Below are 24004 nucleotides of genomic sequence, written 5' to 3' on the forward strand. Positions count from 1 at the left end.
ACACCGTATGAAGTTCTTATTTTATATTTTGTCTTGATTTTTGCAGTGTTTTTAACATGCTTTATTAATTCTTCATTCTTTTATATATATATATATATATATATATATATATATATATATATATATATATATATATAATTTTTTTTTTTATTATTGCATTTTCACCCCAAGCAAGGCACAGTCCCACTTTGATGTAAAGGGCTAATATCTGGGACATAATTGCAGGGATACTATGTAGGGAGTTCAGCAACAAGATGTTTGTTCACATTACACTTGAACTTCTGCATGTCAGTATAGTCAGGAAAGCAAAGAACCTGGAAGAGAATTCCAAAGTCTAGCAATTCTAGGGAAGAAACTATTAGAGTAGAAGGCTTTCTGGGGATATCTACTGTATAGGGGTGGGAGTTTGCGGCTTGTCAGGTTTGTAGGGAGTATTTATATCGAGGAGGTGTAATGGCTCGTAGTTCGTCGGAGTATTTGTAAAACAGCCAGAGGGATGCAAAATTTTGTCACTGGGACAGAGGCTGAAGCCTAGTTGACAGTTTGTGATCTATTAGGTTGGCAACTCCCTTTTGAACCCTGTCCAGGAGTGAGAGACTAGTAGCAGATGCACCAGCTCAAATGTGACAATGCTTCATACATGGGTGAATGGTAAAGTTACAGGATACTTTCAAGCATAATTAGCTTTCTAGAGAGAGAGAGAGCTCACCTTCCTCGTAGCAGCTGCAGCAATGTCATCAATGTATTTGTTCTAACTCATGTTCCCTGTGAATGCTAAGCTGAGGAGTTTGAACAAAGTAATTTCAGGTACTGTATCATTAGCCATTGAGTAAGTTTCTTGTAATTATTAAAGGAAACAAGCTTAGTCTTGGCAGCACTGAATGTTACCATCCATTTTTGTTCCCATTCCACTAGACTGGAGGTTTTTCTCTAGAGTTTCTGCCATTGCTTTGGATATGTGTTCATTTGTTTTTCCCTGTGCCTGTTATAAACTGTGATGTCATCAACAAATATACCCATCTCATAGACAATTTTATCAGGGAGGTCATTTATGAATATCAGGAATAATAAAGGTTCAAGGATCGCCCCCTGAGGCACACTTGCATTTATATTATATTGTTTTGACATACAACCATCGAGGACAACCTGGATTCTTCTACCGTGCTAGAAAATTACTAACACCCAAAAGTATTCTGTACCTCTATAAGGCCACCATTCGCCCGTGTATGGAGTATTGCTGTCATATTTGGGCTGGTGCATCTGCTACTAGTCTCTCGCTCCTGGACAAGATTCAAAAGAGAGTCGCCAATCTGCTAAGCCCTGAACTAGCATCTAAGCTTCAGCCTCTGTCCCATCAACAAAATATTGCATCCCTCTGCCTGTTCTACTGCAAGCACTTGTGCCCCCACAACGTAAACACCCTCGATAAACCCGACAGGCAACTAAATCTCATCCCCACACAGTAGAGATCCCTAGATGTAAAAGATATTTCTACTCCAGTAGTTTCTTCTCCAGAACCGCTAGACTTTGGAATTCCATTCCAGGTCCCTGCTTCCACAACTGTACTGACGTGCAGAAGTTCAAGTGTAACATGAACAGACATCTTGCTGCCCAAATCCTCACATAGTACCCCACTAGATGTTACCCCTGATAGTAGCCCCCTACACCAAAGTGGTAATGTGCCTTGATTGGGGTGAAAATGTAATTAAAAAAAAAAAAAGGATTTAATTATGTTAAGTTTTTGTCCAGTAATACTATAGGATCTGATTTTCCTGAGAAGATCATCGTGTCATATCCTGTCAAAAACTTTAGATGTATCTAGGGCTACTGCCCTAGCCTCCCCTGCTTTATCCTGTGCATGGTATATACGTTCAGAGGTTACAGTTAGGATGTCTGCAGTTGACTGGGCTTGCCTAAACCTGAATCCATATTGTTGGTCAGATAGAAGTTTAGTAGCTGTAAGGTGGTGGACTAGAGCTTGATTAATTATGGACTCAAATATTTTAGCGAAAAGAGGGGTGGGGCTAATGGGCTGATAATTTAATGGGTCAATTCTTTCATCAGAATTCTTGTAAACTCGTACCACAGGAGCAGTCAGGAAAGTAAGATTTGTTAATGTATTTGTTGAAAAGTTTTGAGAAAACCAGAGCAACCTCAGCGGAGCATTTTTTTTTTTAATAGTACAGTTGGAATGAGATCAGGTCCACATGCTTTTGAGTTATCTAAGTTTTTTATGATATCATGCACTTGAAAAGGTGTGATTTATAGATCATCTAGTGTGATTTCTGTCCGCAAAGGAAAATCAAGGAGGGAGTAGTTTGCTGGGTCCAATGTAGAGTTTGAGGCAAACCAACGGTCAAGCAAGTTAGCCTTTTATGGTTGTCGTGCAAACAACCACGATTGTTGGATAGTGGAAAAATTGTTGATTGCCCATTATTTACTACGCTGTTGTAGATTTTCCAGAAATCACAAGTTCCTAATTTCTGCTCTTCTATGCATTTTCTGGTGGTTTCAGTATATTCTCTCTTAGCTGTATTTCTTTCTTACAATTCTATAAACTTTTATTTGTTTGTACAGGACTTATGTCGGATAAATCTGTGGTATGCATGCTGTCTTTGAGCAATGGCAGCTGCACAAGTAGAAATAAACCATTGAGGAGTGTGGGGTTTGCTATATGTGTGTGTGTGTGCAAATCCAACTGCTTTGTACATATATGTCACATTTAAATCTAGATAAGATGCCTGCATGATTTTACTGTTAAGAATTGTCGGATTCAATTTTGTAATTAATAAATAAATGTTTAAATACAGTAATTATCTGATAGCTAAATGTTTTGGTTTTGATTCAAGCTGATGGCAACAAGTCATATTTCTTTTTAAAACTTTTGAAATCACTACTGTATATTGGGTAAAATATAATAAATAGAGAATTTTCTCTATAATAATAAATGCGAAATCTGAATAAATTAAAACAACGTATTTAAGCATATTTTATGACTGGGAAAAGCTGGGTGGCATGCTAGTCTAGTAATAAAATTAAGCTAGTAAGTAAATTTTCAGTAAGACAAACCTATCAGGATAAAATAAAGCTCTACCCAATGAAGAGGAGCAAAAATTCTGACAAGAAGCATTTTGCTTTGAAATGCCATGGCCTAAAGTAGTTTCTCCCCTATACCTCTTTCTCTAACCCTTGTTGACTTGATAATGTTCCTATGTGACCTTACTCTTTATAATTTTAATTTAATATATATATGTGGCTGATAGGTAAAAATTTCAAAATAATAGAAAAATAGATATGTCCCATCAATAAAAGAGATAATGCATTTATATGCAAAGAAACAAAGGGCAAGTAACTCCCTAATTGCTTGGGTAAGTGAGATTAAATACAAAAAACAAAACAAATCTGATGAAAAAAAGCATTTCAAACTGTTAATATTGCTAAAAAAATAACGGAACTTATATATATATATATATATATATATATATATATATATATATATATATATAGCATGGGTACCTGGTGTTGCCTGAGTTGACATGAAGTTCAGTTTTGAAACACGCCTGCTATACTAATCATTTTCATCATGGGTAACGTGAATACCCCCACAACAATTTCAAAAATAAAAGGACAGATAAAAACATGTAAATGTAATCGCTCCCAAAAAGAAGTATCTGATACCCTCTCTACCAGGGATCACTGTCCTGAGAAAACTACCTAGATAGATAACATTTATAAACATTGATGCGTGCGTTTTTTTTTTGTTTTGGTAAATGTGTAGTTTAGCAGTGTAAATTATTTGCCAAAAAATAATAAAAGCTATCTATTTTTTATATAAAACCCATTATTAGACCCAAAGGCTGAAATAAAACCAGAGAAAATTTCATTTTTATTATTTTTTCATCATTTATATTTATTATTTGAGGCTGCTATATTGATTTTTAAATTTGGCCTTTCTAAGTTTTGGCAGATTGGCCTTTTTTTAGCTCTTTCATGAACTATGTTTTTGGCTGCCATATTTTTTTCTGTAATAAGAGTGTAAAAAGGCCAAATTTGGCCTTAAAAAGGCCAATCTGTCAAACCTTAATAAAAAGGCAAAAATTTTAAACGTGTAAGGCGTGCACATTTAGTCTAATAAAAAAATGATAAAAAAAAAAACATAAAAATGAATGTTTTTTTTTATTTCAGCCTTTGAGTCTAATAATGTTTTATATAAAAATAAATAGTTTTTATAAGTTTTTTGTCTGTCAAATCATTTACGCTGCTAGACTACACATTTACCTTTATTTTTTGTAAGGGCACTTTTTTTACTGACTTTTTTTTTTTTTTTTTTTGTAAATGAAGGAAATTTTCGATTTGCTTTCTTTTAGGGGGTGGGGCTTTTTGATTTGCTTTTTATTTGTCGTTTTATGTTTCTAATGTAATTCCCCCATTCCAAAAAAAATTGAATTTTTCATATTTTGGAGTTTGCTTTGTTTATTAAATTGTTAGGTGAAAGGGAATGGTCTCATAAAAAATAATTAAATTCATCGTTATTTTGTTTCAAATGTTTCCAGCTAGAAACTTAATGAAATTACCAAATGATTTTATTTGGCGAATGTTTGTTTTTTTTATGCATAGCATCTAGGGACAAATAACTTTAAAAAAGGTTGCTGTTGGAAATAATAATTCCAAATAAATAAAATTAAATATATTATCAATATAATTGTTGTTTAAAGTTTATTAAATAACTATTTTAAATAGAATACTTAAAACCATTCTCTTGCTAAAAACATTAACTAAAATACCACTATTTAGTAAAATCGATTTTTCTTAATGTTATATGCAAATAAGGTGACCTCTTAATTGTCTATTTTTTGCAAGAATCATACTATATATAGAAATAATTGAAAGATTAAAGTAAGACACGTTTTGTATATATTAATCAATTGTAAACAAACAAACAAACAGACAGGAATATGAATTTATATATATAGATCTATGTAATCTATATATATAAAAGCGAAAATATGTGTATGTATGCTTTTTCTGTATGTCCGCAAAAGGATTTTTAAGCAGCTTCTCGAGGCCGTCGCTCATTTTTGAAACTTTTTATATCACATCGAAATCATAATATCTATGAGTTACGAACGGAGGTCGCCTATCTATTTAATTTGCCCGACTTTGAAACGTTAAATATTCAACATTTTGGGATTGCCGCATGTTTGCTTTTGTTTTTCGGTATAAAAAAAGTGAAACTCGATTCGAATCCTGGCCCACGGCCAGTGGTCTCTAGAAAGCGATGTAACGTTTGGTCAATGTCAACTTAACGTCGTCATATCAGACAGTTGCTTTCATTTCAAGACGAGACACTCCCCTAATAAACGGGGGAGCTGTTTTTCCCCAAAGTTAGGTAAAAACAAACAAACCGGGTTATTGACCTCATTAAAAACTGCCCCACAGAAATGTTAACTGCTGAATAGCTATTGCTTACGTCATTGTCGTCGTAACGCTCGCACAGAATGTTAACTCTACGACTTCCACTTGACTTCATTTAGGGCGGGCACCTGTCAATTCTCTTTTTAATTAAATAAATTCAAACTTCTTTCAGTAACTCATTCTTGCTGGCCGAACGGTTAATGTGTCATGTTTTTTTCACATTTTATTTTCCAAGTTCGTCTCAAGGCTTCGGGTTCGATTCTACCTAATTACCCCTCCCCCCTTTCGTGTTTCTTTTTGATTTAAGAGCACACACACCTTGAAACGCCCGAGCAATGCCGGGTACCCCCTCTAGTATATATATATATATATATATATATATATATATATATATATATATATAATTTTATTTTATATGTTTCAAAAGCATTTAAAAGGATCAATTTTCAAATAAAATTCAAAATTTATTGCTTGAATCAAAGAATACAAATTTAAATTAATGCCCTTAACCCATGAGTTTTCAATGTAAGCACATCTCAGAGGAAAATTTCTAGCAAAATACTTACCTGGTTAATCTGTTGGACATATCTGAACTCGGAATTCGAAACCTGCGTCACTTGCACATGAGTGTAAAATTTCTACTTGTGAGACATCAGATTGGGTTCTCAGTTGAATGAGGACACCTTGTTTGAAACAAAATAGTTAATCTGTTGAACATATCTGAACTCGGAATTCGAAACCTGCGTCACTTGCACATGAGTGTAAAATTTCTACTTGTGAGACATCAGATTGGGTTCTCACTTGAATGACCACACCTCTTATTTGAGACAAAATAGGTTCATTCCATAGTAAAATTTCGCTGTGGTTTGCTTAATCTGTGTTAGTTAATAGACTTTCTTGTATGTGGTATGGTTGCTCAAGGGGCAGAGTACTCGCCTCACATGCAAAAGACTCGTGTATAAAATTCCGAGTTCGGATGTGTTTGACTGATGAGCGAAACTCAAGACTTGGACTTCCAGTTCATTGGCTGTCATGGGTCCTGTGAGCTGCAACATTGTGTGACTGGAAATAATTATATACATATGAAGATATATATATATATATATATATATATATATAATGTATATTGTTAATAATCATTCCAAAATCAAAAGGTGTATTTAATCCACACTCATAGTATTTTATTCATATGTTAATCTTGTAGGTCTTATGTGTGTTTCATTGAATAGCTAAATTCGCCAAACAACCTATCAGAGACAGATATGTATTCCTAGGGAAAAGAACAGTTGTAGAGTTGTTGTTTTTTTTATATGTGTATATATATATAGCCATGGTCAAAATTATGGAGCACTAATGAAAAATGGAAATTATGATTCAAACTTATATATTTTAATGTTAAGAATAGTGAAGTAAACATTAATAAATCTATTTTAACAACAATCAATATTTGGAATGTCATTATTTAAAATGAGTTCATTTTATATATATATATATATATATATAGGGAGGGAGATATATATATATTAAATAAAAGATATAACTTTATTATATCATCAGAACAATGAGGAAAAGTAAAAGAGAATAAAATGAGGAAAAAAAAGTTTTGCTTTGTTAAAGATATTCTCTTTGATAATTGTGTGTGTAACTCAAAAAATCATCTGGCATTTATTACAAATCAACAACTTTTATTCACAAATTGTTTGATTGGCCAGCCAGTCAGAGTCGACAGTTATAGTTTATCTGATACCAAAAGTGACATCCCAATGAATTTGATCCACATATCTGCTTAGTTATGCTATGTTGGTCCCCGTGAAACAAGAAGAAATGCTCGGTGGCCAGTTAGCTGATGGTTCTTTTGAATAATATCAATAAGTTGATAAATCGATTTGTATTGATAGTAATTTGGATAATTACATGATGTATCAATTCTTTTCTTTGATTTGCAGGAGAAAGTTAAATAAATGTTTATATTAATATGACTGTTTGGAACAAAATTGTACTAATAAGACAAAGTGCAATACTTTTCACATTTTCAGAATTAAAATATATTTGAAAATATGTTAGTATGCATATATAAATTGCTTGGCATCGATTGTAATTGACATGATTTTCGGTTCTGGTCCAGAAATCAAGAAACAAAGGGAGATAACTCAACAATCATTCATATTTACTAGATTTGTTATAATGTCTATGAATTCCCATTAAAAATGATTTTCTTTATAATAATAAAACTACTTGATCAATTTATGATTTTTGGAATCTGATAATGTACATCATACAGATTTTTCTGTCTTTTTGTTTTTTAATATAGCGTGAATTTTGGACAAGAACCTAAATTGCTTGCCATCGATCGTATTTCACATGATTATTTTGTCTAATGACTTTTTTTTTTTGTCTGTTCTAAAAACCATCCAAATTCTTTTATAAGAAACACGTCTAAATGGATATTATTTTTATTTTAGGTAAAAAAATACTACGAAGCAGTTGAAGACGTCAATCCTCCCATTCAGCTGCAAAAGTGTCTTATCAACCAAGGCTCAGAAGTTTACCTTGGCGAACCCTTCGTAAGTATTTCGATGGAATTTTTCTTTCTAATCCGAAGAAAGAATATTAATAACAAAATTCCATCAGTAATTTTTTTTTTTTTTTTCTTTTGAGGAACTGACATGATTTTTATCTTGTGATCTATTTCTTAGTTAAAATAAATCCCCCCACCACCACCACCACCACCATCGCTGAGAAAAATTGATGTTTTCTCATTTTTCCGTTTGTTTTTGTTTTACTCATGTTCACCTCTAACAAGACATAATGCCACTTGCATGTAAGGGGCTACTATTTGGGACCATGTCTTGGAAAAGATTAACAAAGTTTTCGTTTATGTTACATTTAAAATTCTGCATATCAGTAGTTGGTAGTAGGAAGGGAATTTCAAAGTCTAGCTGTTCTGGCATTTAGGGTGAAGGGTTGAGATTTGGTTACTAAGTGAGTTTATCAGGGATAGCGACAATTAGCGGAAATATTGGAAGTTTCTTTAAAACTATAAAAAAAAATGTCCTTCATTTGAAAATTATTTTGTCAGTAAGTCGGTTAATTTTCCGTATCACTGAATAGTTTTACTCATATGAACAAGCAATAGTACCAATGTTCTTAAAGGGATCATCAATTGTTTACCATGAAACACTGTTTTGGGGATTTAATTCCAATTATATACGCAAGAATATTTAGTGCTTATTTAGAATTATACTTATTTTGAAAAACAAATATACAGAAAATGCAGAGATATACGTACCCGTCATGGAACGAAGATGTCATATTCCAAAAATCACAATTTGATCAAGTAGGTTTTTTGATTTATGGTTCTTCGTTATAATAACGGAATTTAAAAATTGAAATATTAAATTTCAAGTAAAACTAATGGTATCTACTAATTGTCATGTCACAGTAATGAACATATCCAAAAATTATGAAAAACAATCAGAAAATTAATTATTAATGGAAACAATTTTTGAAGACAATTAGTGGAAATTGAATTTTGCTAAAAAAAAATGCAACTGGAGAGTTTGAATCATAACAAAAGGGAGGTAATTATTTTCTGAAAACTGTAAATCTTAGGCCAATTTAGTAAAACTCAGTTTTCACTAATTGTCTTTGAAAAATGTTTTTATTAATAATTAATTTTCTACCTTTTTGTTTATTATAATTTTTGGATATGCTCATTACTGTGACATGACAATTAAGTAGGTACCGTTGGTTTTATTTGAAATTCAATATTTCAAATTTTACTATGATAACAAAGAAGCACCCAAATTGCATATAGGCAAGAAACACACAGACACCTTGGAAGGTGTGGCATCATTTTATTAATATTATGTTTCAACAAATTACTTTTCATATATTTAATTTTTTAATTTTATTTATTGTGGACAATTATCCTCATCTTTTCTTAGTTGTTTCATGACGTTTCAGCCGTCAGGTGGTAACGCCGAAATGTCGTGAAACAACTAAGAAAAGATGAGGATAACAGTCCGCAATAAATAAAAATAATAAATATAACTCATCTTAATGAATTCCATTAAATAATATTTAATTTTTCTTTTTAAATTTATTGATTCAAGAAATTATTTGCATATTCAAACTACTGTTTTCATCTTGAGTGTTATTCTCACAATGTTTCGGCCAATGAAACCTTTAACCTTCTTCAGATGTATCTTGTCGAACTCTGAAATCTGTATGAAATTTTGCATTTAATCCATGTATCATGCTCATATTTTGTCTACCATGAGCAAGTAGAAGTTTTAAGCAATTTGCAATCGTATACTTAGTATTTATATGAAATAATTACGTTGATACACTTGCTCCATCAAATCACAGAAGTTAAGCAACCTTGAACCTTTTGGTGATCATTTTGGAATTACAGGTGCTGTATGTGCTCTCCGTTTATCTTGGTATTGTTTCCAGTCATCCTGGGCTTCTCATTGCTGCTAGACTCAACAATATCAATTCAGAAGAAGCGTGGTTAGGGATTGTGCAACGCTTGTTTCACAATTACAGGCGCATCTACCCTTACAGGGGTAATTCATTGTCTCTTGAAACTAAACTGAGACATCGAAATCGACTTAATATCACCCACACTGAGAATTAAGCCATCAACCTCCAGAAGAGTGTCACTTAGCACTGAATATTACTTAATATTTTATCCATCACGCCACAGGTTTAAATAATGCAAATTATTGATCCTCATCTTGAAAATTCAGAAACATTATCCAGAAATTATTTTTTGTTTTATTTATTTTTTATTTTTGTGAAATTGTTTGTTTTTTTTCTCACAGGCGCATCTTCTCTGTTGCATTGTGCAATGTACTCTGCGTGGTCGCGTCGTACACAATGGAGAAGGTAATGATGAGGAGAATGAAGAAGTGGATTATAGTAGTTTGTTTGAATTGGAAAAAATTCTCGCATCGGTCACTACGAGGATGATCAAAAGTGAACTTGAAGATTTTGAATTGGTGAGTGCGAAAACTGTTTAAAACTATCTCTACTGACACGGTGTTGTCTGGGATGCAATGAAGTGATTTTAGGTCTTAGTTTTTATTTGTTTGCACATATTTTTAACTTTAGTTCAATAATGCCTATTATAAACTAAAATCGAGTAACCAATAAGCATAATAGCATTAATGCACCAGTTCCTGTTGGATTACCAAAGTTAAGCAATGTTGAGCCTGGTCAGTACCAGGTAGGTGACCATCTAAGAATAGCTGGCGCTGTATGTAGGAGGACGTCAATATCTCCCTGCAAGAGCTACAAAAATCTAATCTCGTCTTCTTCCCTAACGGTTATGTACATGTGACTGAGGACCACTTGTGAATTTCATACTCCCATAAAACTTCCTCTTGCGGAGGAAACTGGTTCAACTCGTCAAGTGTGAATGACACTTCAGCATAGTAGTACATTAATCTTTGATTTGATTTGATGATTTTTAAAAAATTTTATTCACCCCAAATAAGGCACACTGACACTATAATATAATGGGAATTAGGATACAGATCTGTAGGGGCATCTTAAGTGGAGAGTTGCTTGTTCACATTAATTTCAATTTTAGCATGTTGGTAGAGTCCAGAAAAAGAAAGGAGCAAGTGTTGTATTGTTGCTCCCAGAAAACACCAAGTAACCTAGAACAATTATTATTATGATTGTTTCGAAGTCTAAATGTTGTCAGCTAAAATGCTATGTTAACTTTGGAATTTTATGTTGAATCAAGCAGTTTGGAATTTAGCTAACATAAACAAAATTATGTGACAAACGTCAGCTGATAATTCTTCAGTGCTACATTACATTGATGACGTAATTAGAAAGGAGGAGTTTGAGGATACATGTAAAGTCAGTTTAGGTTTTGCAGTCGAGTTGAACAAACTAGGGAAGTCAGTTAGCGACCTAGGTTGAATAGCAGCTGGTCATAATGGCTTCTATACAGAAAACGGGAGTTTCAGAAGATATCTCACTAATAATACAACTCTCTATCTGTATAAAAGCCAAGTACGTCCAAGGATGGAGTACTGCTGCTACAAACAGTCTATCCTGCCTTGACATAGTACAAAATAGACTTCGTGGCTTGGTGGGGGATGACCTTTTCTCTTCCCTGCAACCTCTCTCCCACAGAAGAGACGTTGCAAGCCTGTCTCTGTTATATCATTATTTCCATGGCAAGTGCTCGTATGAGCTCCATTCTCTGCCTCTCCCCACCAATCTTTCACGAAAAACACCCGACTAGCTGAAACCACTGTCAATAATTTTCCCCACTCTTTATCCGTGCCTAAATCAAAACGTAGATTACATGAACAAAGCTTCTTTCTTAGAACTGCACCCCTGTGGAACTCTCTGCCGCTTGCCTGTTTCCCCCCCCCCCCCGGAATTCAACTTGGATGTTTTCGAGTCCAACACAAACAAATTCCTGATGAACCGCCCCCTTAAGTAATGACACCTATCAAATCCCCAATACTAGCTATTACTACGATACTATCCCACTGATTAGTGTACACACAATAACCCTTATTCCCGAGTGGCTCCTGGGCCTTGATAAGTGGTGACTACCCCCATGTAAAAAAAAAAAAAAAAAAAGTTCATGGAAAGAAGCTACTCGGTCAGAAAGCTTTCGGGGGACGTCTGTTGTGAATGGATATGATTTTACTGCTTGACAGATTGGCTTGGAGATGATTGGGTTGAGAGGCACATGCTTATTGCATTGTATTTTATTGACGCTAATTGCGGCAGTTTCCTCAAACTTAGTATTTTTGTCATTTTCAGGATAAATCTTCCGATTTCTCTACGAAAGGCAGCGTCGGTGTGAAAAATAATATCATCTCTCTTTTATTGTTGGGAATTTATGAAAGTTTAATGGAATATACATTTTTTAATGGAGAGTTTAGGTAAGTTTATGTTTGTTTTTGTTGTTGATTTGTTTGTGTGTGTGTGTTTATATTTCTCAGATACGGTCTGAGATACAAGGGCAATTACTTTGATCCCGAAATACATCTGTAATTATTGAGTTATTTCCCTTTGATCGTTTTTCAGTTGCAGTCTCATCATCATCATCATCGCATTTCCCACCATCTCGAGATCCATTATCAATAAGTGTCCAAAGCATCCTTCAGGTTCACATTGGAACATGCGTTGCTTAGAGGGCAGTCTGTGAGGATGTGTGCAATAGTCTGCACATCAGCACCACAGGGACACCAAGTGTCCTGTACATAGCTCTACTTGTTCCTTTTTTTGGCAAATTTCGCTCAGGAGGCCTGGTTAAGTGTTACACACTCTTTCTAGGGGAGTTCAGAGCCTGCTGGGAGGTCTTCTTTGGTTGCTAGAAGAACCTTGTTGTTCGTTGCCGGAAGAACCTCTTTGTTGTTGTCTTTGACTGATTTATTCCACAAATACAGATGCAAGGACACTTCTGTTGTTTGTCCAAGGTCTGTGATAATTGCAAAGCTCTTGCAGGATGGTAGTCACTGCAACACCTTTTTGGTGTCTAAATAGGCGATGATGATTGTCGTTCCTCTGTTTGTCACGCTGTCTTCACTATTGCCTCTCAACGGATCCATTGCAGACATCCTGTAGATAGATGACAGGTTGGTCAATTTCAGCTACTGTCTAACACAGAGAAACTAAAAAAATAAAGTACAAAGTAATCAGATGCTGAAATCAAGAAACTCCAAGTTGAAACCTTTTTTGTTTTTAGTAAGAGAGTCACCACCAAATTGTGTTTCTATCATTTTTACATGATTCAACTCTGAGTATTTTCATTAATTTACTATTAAAATAAAATGCTGTTTATTTAGAACTAACCTGGGTGTCCAGCATTGCCCGGAGGTGTGTGTTGAGCAAAAAAAAAAAAATGTTGTAGTAGGCAGGCAGGCTCGAACTCGTGATGCGAGATGCGAAGACGGAAAAGAAAGTGGAGATGTGTGTAAGAGTGTTGGTTGAGCAAAAAACTAAAAAGAAAAATTGCAAGCACAAAAAAAAAAGAGAAAAAAATTATGAGTAGTAAGTCGAGAAGCATCCCCATCGTACTGTGTTCTACATGAAAGTTCTATTTATTTTTATGTATATATAGAACAAAAAATTATTGCCAGTGATTGTAGCTAGACCAGATTTTGTTGTAAATGTTTCATAGTGTACAGTGGGGATCATAGATTGAATCTGTAAACCCTTTATCTCATAAGTTTTGAATATGAACAATACTCCACTTTTTGTTAAGCAGAGTTTCTCATTCGTTTATAAATTATGTCACGTCTGCATCATTGTAACATCTATCAATCATTATTTTGTGTATTTTTTTTTTACAGGGGAGACACCATTTATCAAGGCCTAAAGGTCACTCATGGTTAATAAGTACGGTGATCACTAGGACAATAGTTTTGTAGTTGTTAATGATGGAAATTGGGTATCATTTGTTTATTTTGGAGCTGGCTCAACAACAAAAACTTGTTTATACTGGACTTGAAGACGACCATATTGTAGTCAGCTGGAAATCAGGCCAGCGGTATAGAGGTTCATAGGCGGGCAGTTCTAGAAAAGAAGCTTTGTTCATGGAATCTGCGTTTAGATTTAGGTACAGATAAAGAGGAATTATTTCATATGCATTGTAAACTTGTGCTGACAGGCCGAAATCTTGGATAGTTTTCTCAAATCTGTTGCTGCAAATATTTGAGCATTGCATTTATATAGGTTCATTAATTAATCATCGTTGTTTTTGGTAAGCGTTGAGATAATTGAATGACATAGAAGAGTTTCACATTCAAAAATCAAGAACAGATAAATTTCTCATTGTTCTTGCATGCCTTATTCTCGCTTTATCCTCCAAGTTGAGAAGCCGGTGATTGTCAGCAAACAAGTTGTTTTCAGAAATTCATACATTGATGGGTAGATGTCGGCTGATATGAATATAATGATATAGTACACGTCATTTTTGCATGTCTTTTTTTTTTTTTTTTTAAGGGAAGCAATGGCATATTTGGCTTCTAGACCAAAAGCTCCCAAGATAGCAATTTTTTTAAATTTCCAATGTCCATAATTTGATTGCTAATTCTGATACCAAAATAAATTTGGTACTATTGCTTACAGGTCACATAGTCTTGAAAAGACCTTGAATTTTGAGCTTTATTTTGAAAAAAACATATTTCTATTATTACCTTGAAAATGCCTTGAAAGTATGAGAAGGGTCTTGAAAAAGGGCTTATTGTATTTATATTCAGTAAAAATTTGTTTCAGAATATTTAAAATAAAATTGAAATAAATACTATTAAAATATATTTTAATATTGAAACTAAAATCAGAATAAATATTGTATATACTTGTATATAAGTAAAATTTCTGGGAGATGATTTTAAGGTTATTTTTCGCAGGTCGATTTATACGTAGGTAATGTTTTTGGAAATGTTGTTAAAGAGTGACTCGGCAGTCGTTCATAACAGAAAACGCCATTTTGTTTGTGCACTCGGTATATACTGGTAATCCTAGTAATTAATCGCACTCCTTCCAAACCCCACTGCAGTGTGTTTGCCAGCATGTAAGCACATGCATGGTTTTTCAATGGAAGGCTCTCAGAATGTCCACTCTCTAGACATGGCTATAGGTCTAAGTTTGATATGATGTATTCAGTGATTATATGACGTTTTTTTAGTAGATACAACATGTAGTGTTTACAATATGTCGTTCTCCACTAAGTTCACTATTAAAACTCCTATAAATGACAATATTAACTATTTATTAATAATTTAATGACAACTATTTAATGAAACCATTTAATGGCACTTAATGTAGTAATACACACGGACGAAAAAACGCTTTGGATAATCACAGATTTCAAGGTAGTTCTACTAAAATAGCCATATTTTTTAAACCAAAGCACTTCAAGTCTTCAAATTACTACTGTTTTGTTCGGAAATGAATATACTTTCAAATGAATTAATAAATATGAATGTACATTATATATTTTAAGAGTTTTGAGCAAATAAAGTGATAAAAATGTGAACGTCATAAAATGGCGTTTTCGGTAAGGTTTTGTAATGACCCCCCCTGTTTTCTAAAGGTCCGTACCGTGATTGTATGAAGAATTTCGTCATGAAATTTGGGAATCAATAAGAAGAGGTGTTAATCTTAATACTGTCAAGTGTCCGAAATATTTTTGACCATTTCTTTTTTTGTCGTGTTAAAAATAAGACTTTAATATGCCGAGTATCGAACATTTTGAAAAAAAAATTCTTCGGACACCCAGTAGTAAGTAAATCAATCTTTTTACTATCTTTATCAATTAAAAGTATTATTTTATGTTGAGTAGGACCGCGGTAATTGATAATTTAAAAGGACCTACCCGAAAAAAAAAATTGTTTCTATTTCTCGTCAAATGAAGTTAATATTACTAGAAGCAGCAGCAGCTACAGCCTGTAGAATCAGCCATAGCACAGTGTATAAACAAACACGCGTTCTTTAATTTTTATTCAAGAACGAATTAAGAAAAACAAAATGAAACATAATGAAAATAATTAAGAAAAACAAAATGAAAACATAATGAAATATGAATATAAATGTTCCTATGTTTAATTAGAGCTATTTTGTTATCAGAATAACATTAGTTTAGAACTATTCGGTTTTCAGAATGTATAATAACAACAATCCCAACCAATTCGGCATTATGAATCTCACATTTTTCGTCAAATTTAAAAACATGGTTAAAAAAAACAAAATAAACTTTTGTAGATATATAGCTTGCATGCACTTTTATTCTTTAAATTAGTTTTGAACAGCGAATTAAAACAATGTTTTACTGCGAACAGCCACAAATGTTTTTTTTTCAAAATCAAAATAAGTATCAAAATCTCGTTTATACATAGATTCGAAAAAGTTGTCAAAAAACAAATATATAACAAATAAATGTTATCAAAGGCAAGATAAGTTACTTTTCTACCTAACTGGATAATTTTCTAGTGTTTTTATTTAATGTAACATGTTTATTCAGCTCGAAAAACGTACAGTGTTTACCGATGTATTGGAAAATTAAAAATGGCGCCCGGCCCGACTCTCTTTGACACGGTAAGTTTGAGAAAAGGAGTTAAAAATTAAAAAAAAAAAAACTATACAAAATACTGTTAAAAACTCACCGAATATATGTCAGCCTATGTCACGGTAACATATATTGAGCGAGTTTCTAGCAGTATTTTGTCTACTTTTTTATTTTTAACTCTTTTCCCCAAACTTACCGTTTCAAGAGAGTCGGGCGGCGGGCGCCATTTAAAATTTTCCAAAACATCGGTAAACACTGTTTTCAAGCTGAATAAACATGTTACATTAAATAAAAACACTAAAAAATTATCCAGTTAGGTAGAAAAGTAACTTGCTTTTGATAACATTTATTTGTTATATATTTGTTTTTTTGACAACTTTTTCGAATCTATGTGTATAGTAATACAAACCCTCAAAATCTATATCAATATTCTTGAAATTTTAAAAGCAGTTAGAAAACACATCAAACTACAATTAGGAAGCTTTTTATTTCGTTAATTTTTTTTTCTACTTATTAAGCGAAAGATATTTTTACAACCTGCTCCAGCGTAGTATAAACGGCCTATGGAATTAACACCTTCAACCTCGAAAATAGAAATCAACAAATTTATGGAATTTTCTTTGAAATTTCGCAACGCAGTTTCTTATTAAATTAAAACTAAATATATAATATAAAGCCAATAATTATGAACCGCTATGAGTGATGAATGCTCTCTTTGAAAAAAAGCTCTCTTAACTTCACCTCTAATCCAAATTATGTGTGGCAAGTCTCCTCCTAAAACACTCTTTAACCCTAACAATAACACTAAGTTCGAGTGGCAAGCCCCCCTCCCCCTCCAACAAAATACCTCTGTAAGCCACATACAAGCATCTAAAACAAACAAACAAAAAATAGATCCTTCCTTAAAGAAAATACACATAAAAATAAATTGGTTAACTGTCCTAAAATGCTACAATGGCCAGGAAATGGTGAATTATTTTACATTAAATTTTTGTGAAACTAACCGCTCCCCCCTCTAATATTGTTTTTGTTAGCTTTGTCTCTGTCAAGTTTTCAGTATGTTCACACATAATTTTCCTTAGCCCTACAATTAATTCAAAGTCCGAATGGCAACCCTCCACATATTCTCATTGCATAGAAACCCTCTTAAAACTACACATAATCATCTTAAAAAAAAAAAAGCATGCATATTTTCCCATAGAAAAAAAAAAACAGTTAACTGCCCTAAAATGCTAGAATGATCTGTAATAGGAAATTATTTTACATTCAATTCTAAAATAATTTGTTTATCTTTCATTAAAGTTTTTCATGGCATTTTATACATAATTTCCTAAAAAGGTAGAATCACATTTTGGAGGGGTGGTCAGAAGGAGTTGAGTGGGGTTAAACAAAAGGTGTTAATCTACAATAATACCAAAGAAATATTGCAATATATTCATTTTTAAATGGTCTTATGTTTAGATTTAAGTTTTTTGTACATAAAGCACATTACAATTCAACTTTGAGTTCTCCGACTTCTTTTCTGTTTATGGATACATGGCATTTTTAAGGAATTGCTGCATATTTATGCACATTTACTGCAGATTATTTGGAAACCATAAACTTTGGGAGATTTTCAGTTGCATATTCTGATTCCTTGTACAAAAATACACTTATACAGTAAATTTCATTTTTTAGTCTTTTGTTTTAACAAAGATATGACATTTTTACTGAAAAAGTAGTGTAAAAAATGTGACGAAACACATATGGTTTTAAAGAGGGAAAAATATCCAAACGTGTGAGGCACAAAAATAGCCATAACTTCCTTAATTTTAATCAGATTTTAAAAATTTAAAAAGATTCTTTCTTAGCTCATCAAGCTCTTTCTATGCATACCAATATTGAAATATTTCAAGCTATTTCAATTTTTTCATGTGTATTGCTACTTAATGCATGCATTCACATTATTATGGTATATTACAGCTCGTGCAATGTATACATATATCCATATATTTTACACATATACAATGTTATCCATATATTTTACAGATATACCATGTCATCCATATATTTTTCAGATATACCATGTCATCCATATATTTTACAGATATACCATGTCATCCATATATTTTACAGATATACCATGTCATTCATATATTTTACAGATATACCATGTCATCCATATATTTTACAGATATACCATGTCATTCATATATTTTACAGATATACCATGTCATCCATATATTTTACAGATATACCATGTTATCTATATATTTTACAGATGTAGCTGAAGTTAAATTCCAAATCCAAATAAATACTATTAAAATATTTTTTAAATATTAATTTTTTTTTTCATTCTTTATAAATCAAATTTTTGTTTTTAAAACTTAAATTTTGTCTGTAGAAGACCTTGAAAAGAGCTTGAAAATCTGTATGAGCCCTGATTTATGTTTTGCAAAGATCTATGAACCCATATTAAAAGGTTTGAGATATAACGAAGATAAAATTTTGATTTGTAATAGCAATTTTAAGGCATATAACAGTTGAGTTTGTTTGGACTCCATAATTTCAACATGTTTTTTTTCTTTCTTTTTTAGTGAGTCAAGTTGTGAAACGATCCTCCAGCTTTTCAACAAACACCAGAAACTGACCACAATTCTCAAAAGCAAAGTGAAGACTCCAAATACCAAATCTGGAACCAGTTTGCTATCATTACACTTCACGACAGAACTGCTTCACGCTCTTTTCATGTAAGTACTGGCACTACAGTTACTTTTTTTCTTCTTCATCAGTTAATGTTCACTTTACATGCTAGCATATGACTTTCAGAAATTGACTTTGGCCATGTTTTTATTTATGCCCACGTATGTGAATTTGTGGTGTGCTCCCTGCCACAAGTTTTGCACCTCTTTTTTTTTTTATCTAACCCATTAAAACCCTGAATATCTAAAAAAAAAAAATTTTTCTATTGAGTTGAAACTTTGCGTAATGACTGAAAATGGGTCTCTAAAGAGAAAGCAGAAGTTAGAAAGAAATATGTTTACTTACCATGACTGAAAAAGATTATTTATTATGTGTATACCGTAGAAAAGTCTGAACTTACTATTAATTAACATATTAATCAGAAGGGACATTTACTTGGTATACACAGACATGACTCTAAAGTGAAAGCTGAAGTCAGAAAGAACTAAAAATGATTATTTCTGCCAAATCATTAGAAACTTATCTTTTTTTTTCATCACTGTTTGGCTGATTTTTATTTCTCTTTCTTTCTCTCTTTTTCTTTCTTTATTTTTTCTTGTTTTTGTCTCTTTTTCTCTTTCTCTCTCTGACTTACCTTGTCTTCCTTTATGACAGTTCTCTCTGAAAACTGAAAATATTAATTTTACCATGCAGACTAACATTTCAAACAATTCATGATGATTTTTGTTCCTTCAAATAATGACTTCCTGTCTCTTTCCCCCTCATATGTGAATATGTTTGTCTAAGTTTTGACTTTGTTAGTTGAAGTTGTTTTTTTTTGCACTATCGTCTCTCTCCACACACACACACACACACACACACAGGGAGCAAATTGGTCACTACATGTACAAAGTGCCTTAAATAAGTTTCCAGACATTTTTTGTACAGGAATTTAAAATTGTAAACCCTTGAAAATTCAGTATGTTATTGTTATACATGTTATAAAAAATGCAAGAGAGCTATATGCTCAGTCCATTAAATCCAAAGTAGCTGAGCAGCGGCTTGGTTCCCACCAGTTCTGGCAAATAGCGAACAGGATCTAGAACAGAAGCGTGCGTTCTATCCCAACCATCATCAATGGACGTGAGGTCATCTCGTCAGCATCAGACAAAGCTAGACTATTTGCAAAGAACTTTGCAGCTAATTCTACCCTATGCGACAAAGGCCATCAACTCCCCGTATTTCCTCCTATAACAGACAACATGCAATGCAACATACAAATATCTGATTGATTCCAATAAAGCAACTAGTCCTGACGGTATTCCAGTTATAGTGCTGAAAAAGCTCCAACCAGAACTTGCCCCCATACTCACAAAACTGTCTAAGCGTTGCCTTAAGGAGAAGTGCTTTCCAACACCCTGGAAAACCTCATCAGTATGCCCTGTATTTAAGAATTAAGGTGAAAAGTCATCTCCCTCTTAGTACAGACCAATAAGTCTCCTGTGTGTCATGAGTAAGTTGTTGGAATCCATATTAAATAGAGAAGTAGTCAACCTCCTCAACAGAAATAACCTTCTTAGTGACATGCAATATGGTTTCCGCTCCGCAAGATCTACAGCAGATGTGCTAACGGTTATATCTCATAGGATTAGTGAATCATTTGACAAAGGCTCCCTTTCCAGGGCAATCGCTCTTGATATATCAGAAGCTTTCGATAAGGTCTGTCATAAGGGCCTACTTCACAAGATTTTCAGCTACGGTATCACTGGAAATGTTTTCTCAATCATTAAATCATTTCTCTCCGATAGGTTCATAAGATTAGTGGTTGATGGGCAGAAATCAGAGGCCCACAGTATTAATGCTGGAGTCCCTCAGGGGTCCATCCTGGGCCCAACTCTCTTCCTGATCTACATCAATGATCTCCCAAAACACATACTTAAATCATTCGTTGACATCTATGCTGATGACACGACCATCTATGGCAACACATCAAAGGTCGTAAATGACAAAGTTCTCTCTAATTCTCTCTCTTCTGGTCTTGAGCGCGTGGTACAGTGGGGGAAGAGGTGGGTGGTCACTTTTAATGCATCCAAAACCAAGCTTCTATCTTTACATCATCAACGCCCAGATCCCCATCTGGCATCAATTGAAATGGATGGCTCTCGTCTTGGGGAGGCTCCATGTTTTGACAAGCTTCTGGGCTTGACCTTTACTCCTGATCTGAAATGGAACACGTACATCAGGTCTGTTGCCAAGGACGCTGGGAAAATGGTGAGATCCCTCTACCGCTCTAGAAGATATCTCACTACTGATGCAATTCTCTCTGTATAAAAACCAAGTACGTCCAAAGATGGAGTATTGCTGCTACATCTGGGCAGGAGCTGCTAAAAACAGCCTATCCTGGGGTGGGTTGAACTGGCTCCAATGGTGTTAACTATATTGTGTGTCAAGGCTATCTACCCTTATCGATTGGCAGCAGAGTCAACAGTATGACCTAACTATTCATGATTCCAATGTTTGGATACCAAAAATGTGAAGACAAGACACAAGTTCCATATCTGCTTTGACCGTTGTGAACCACACTTGAGTTGACCGCCTCAGTGCTTCTTCTAAACCAATGGGTGTATTGGGCACCACCAGTTTTCGGACGCTAGAATAGCCTGAAAATGGGGATTATTTTATGTTAAATGTCACACTATGGGGTGGGAGATCATAGTATGATTGGGAAGTTAATTCTTTGGGGTCATTGGTCAATTGTGTCCTTAATGTATGCATTTGTAGGGGCACAATCTGAAAGCTAACATCTTTTGGGTTTGTCATTCCAAGTATTGTTTCCATTTTGTTTCTTTAATTAAACTCTTATAAAAACAAGTATAAATTAGAACCAAGTGTTTGCATACTCCTTCATTTTTGGTCCCCCGATTTAGCGGAGAAGGGCCTATGTTTTCAGTGGAGCCCGTGTGTCAGTCCATGCGGACGATTGCCAGATAACCGTCCTTTAGTTTTTCTTGAAATTTGCCACAAATTGTATTTCATTAAATAGATGTGCACAATAAAAAAAACATTTTTTGCGAAAATTCCCGTTGCGTCCCCAGGGGCTCATAAGAGGTTTAAAATGCCCCAAAATGACACGTTTTGCGCATAACTTTTGATCCACCATTACATTTTTCTGAAACTTGGCAAAAATATGGAGTCCATTGTTCTTAATATAAATCCAGTATGGGTGACTCTAGCAAAATTCTGGTTAGCGTCCCCAGGGAATTTCAGTGCTGAAAACACCCCTTTTTGTGGTTCTTTTTTTATATATTTCTCAACAAAAACTTGATATGTCTGACCATATAGTGGTTTTTCATGGTGGTCAACGCAAATATACATGTGTTAAAGCCTGAAACGGCACCATTATCCATTTACACTGGGATTCGGCATTCACAGGGGCTCAAAAGAGGTAAAAAATGCCCCAAAATGGCCAAAAGTTACACTTTTTGCCCCATAGCGTTTGATCCATCCATTAAATTTTCCTGAAACTTGGCCAAAATGTGGAGGACATTGTTCTTAATATAAATTCAGTATGGGTGACCCTGGCAAAATTATGGTTCGCATCACTCTGGGACTTTTAGGGCTAAAAAAAGCATGCCTTTTTAGAGCTCTTTTTTTCATATTACTCAGAAACTTGATATGTATGTCTACATAGTGGTTTTCCATAATGCTGAATTCAAATATACATGTTTTAAGGTGTGAAACTGCACCGTTTGTCCATTTTCACTGGGATTCGGCATTCCCAGGAGCTCAAAAGGGGTTACAAATTCCCCAAAATTGCAAAAAATGACACATTTTACCCCATAACTTTTGGCCCATCAATTAGATTTTTCTGAAACTTAGCGAAAATGTGAAGGCAACGTTGGCCCTTTGTACTTCTCACAACTTTTTTTTTTCTTTTCTTTTTTTGCATGCATGGTGGTCACCACTTATCAAGGCCCGGAAGCAACTCAGGGATAAGGGTTATTGCAAGTACAGTACATTTGTGTCGAGATTTAATGAAGTGTTTACTTAAGGGGGCGGTTCATCAGGAATTTGTTTACGTTGGACTTGAAGACATCCAGGTTGTAGTCAGGTGGGAAGCAGGCAGACAGAACAGAGTTCCACAGGCGTGCAGTTCTTAGAAAGATGCTTTGTTCATGGAATCTACGTTTTGATTTAGGCACAGATAAAGAGTGGGGAAAATTTTTGACAGTGGTTTCAGCTAGACGGGTGTTTTTCGTAAAAGATTGGCGAGGCCAGAGATTGGAGTTCAGACGAGCACCTGCCATGGAAATAACGATAAAACAAAGATAGGCTCGCAACGTCTCTTCTGTGAGAGGTTGCAGGGAAGAGAAAAGGGCATCCCCCACTAAGCCACAAAGTCTATTTTGTACTCTGTCAAGGCAGGATAGACCGTTTTTAGCAGCTCCTGCCCAGTTATAGCAGCAGTACTCCATCCTTGGACGTACTTGCCTTTTATATAGATAGAGAATTGCATCAGTAGTGAGATATCTTCTGGAGCGGTAGAAGGATCCCACCATCTTTCCAGCGACCTTGGCAACAGACTTGATGTACGTGTTCCATTTCAGATCAGGAGTAAAGGTCAAACCCAGAAGCTTGTCAAAACATGGGGCTTCTTCTAGACGAGAGCCAACCATTTCAATTGATGCCAGATCGCACTCATCATTTCTTCACTATTTTTTGTGGTGTCATCTCACATGCAGCACCAGAGGGGGACCACGCACGCGCTGCTTGTTAATTCTAATATAATTCATATTTGGATTCTTTAAACTACTTTTCTCATCTTGAATGTTATTTTCACATTTTGGTCAGTATAACCTTCAACCTTCTTCATGT

The 24004-nt window shown here is 34.2% G+C and overlaps 1 protein-coding gene across 1 annotated transcript in view; it reads left to right on the plus strand.

The window, feature by feature from the left end:
• LOC145283495 (Fanconi anemia group I protein-like) overlaps nucleotides 1-24004 on the plus strand; it is a 143147-nt gene that overhangs the window by 69787 nt on the left and 49356 nt on the right. The window contains exons 18-21 of the mRNA XM_080132321.1: nucleotides 7878-7979; nucleotides 10245-10421; nucleotides 12217-12338; nucleotides 19045-19197. Of these exons, the coding sequence (XP_079988447.1) occupies nucleotides 7878-7979; nucleotides 10245-10421; nucleotides 12217-12338; nucleotides 19045-19197 (554 nt within the window). The remainder of the gene's footprint in view (nucleotides 1-7877; nucleotides 7980-10244; nucleotides 10422-12216; nucleotides 12339-19044; nucleotides 19198-24004) is intronic.

This window comes from Euprymna scolopes, chromosome 8, assembly GCF_053919585.1.
Source record: "Euprymna scolopes isolate OS-2025 chromosome 8, ASM5391958v1, whole genome shotgun sequence".
NCBI classification, from domain to species: domain Eukaryota; kingdom Metazoa; phylum Mollusca; class Cephalopoda; order Sepiida; family Sepiolidae; genus Euprymna; species Euprymna scolopes.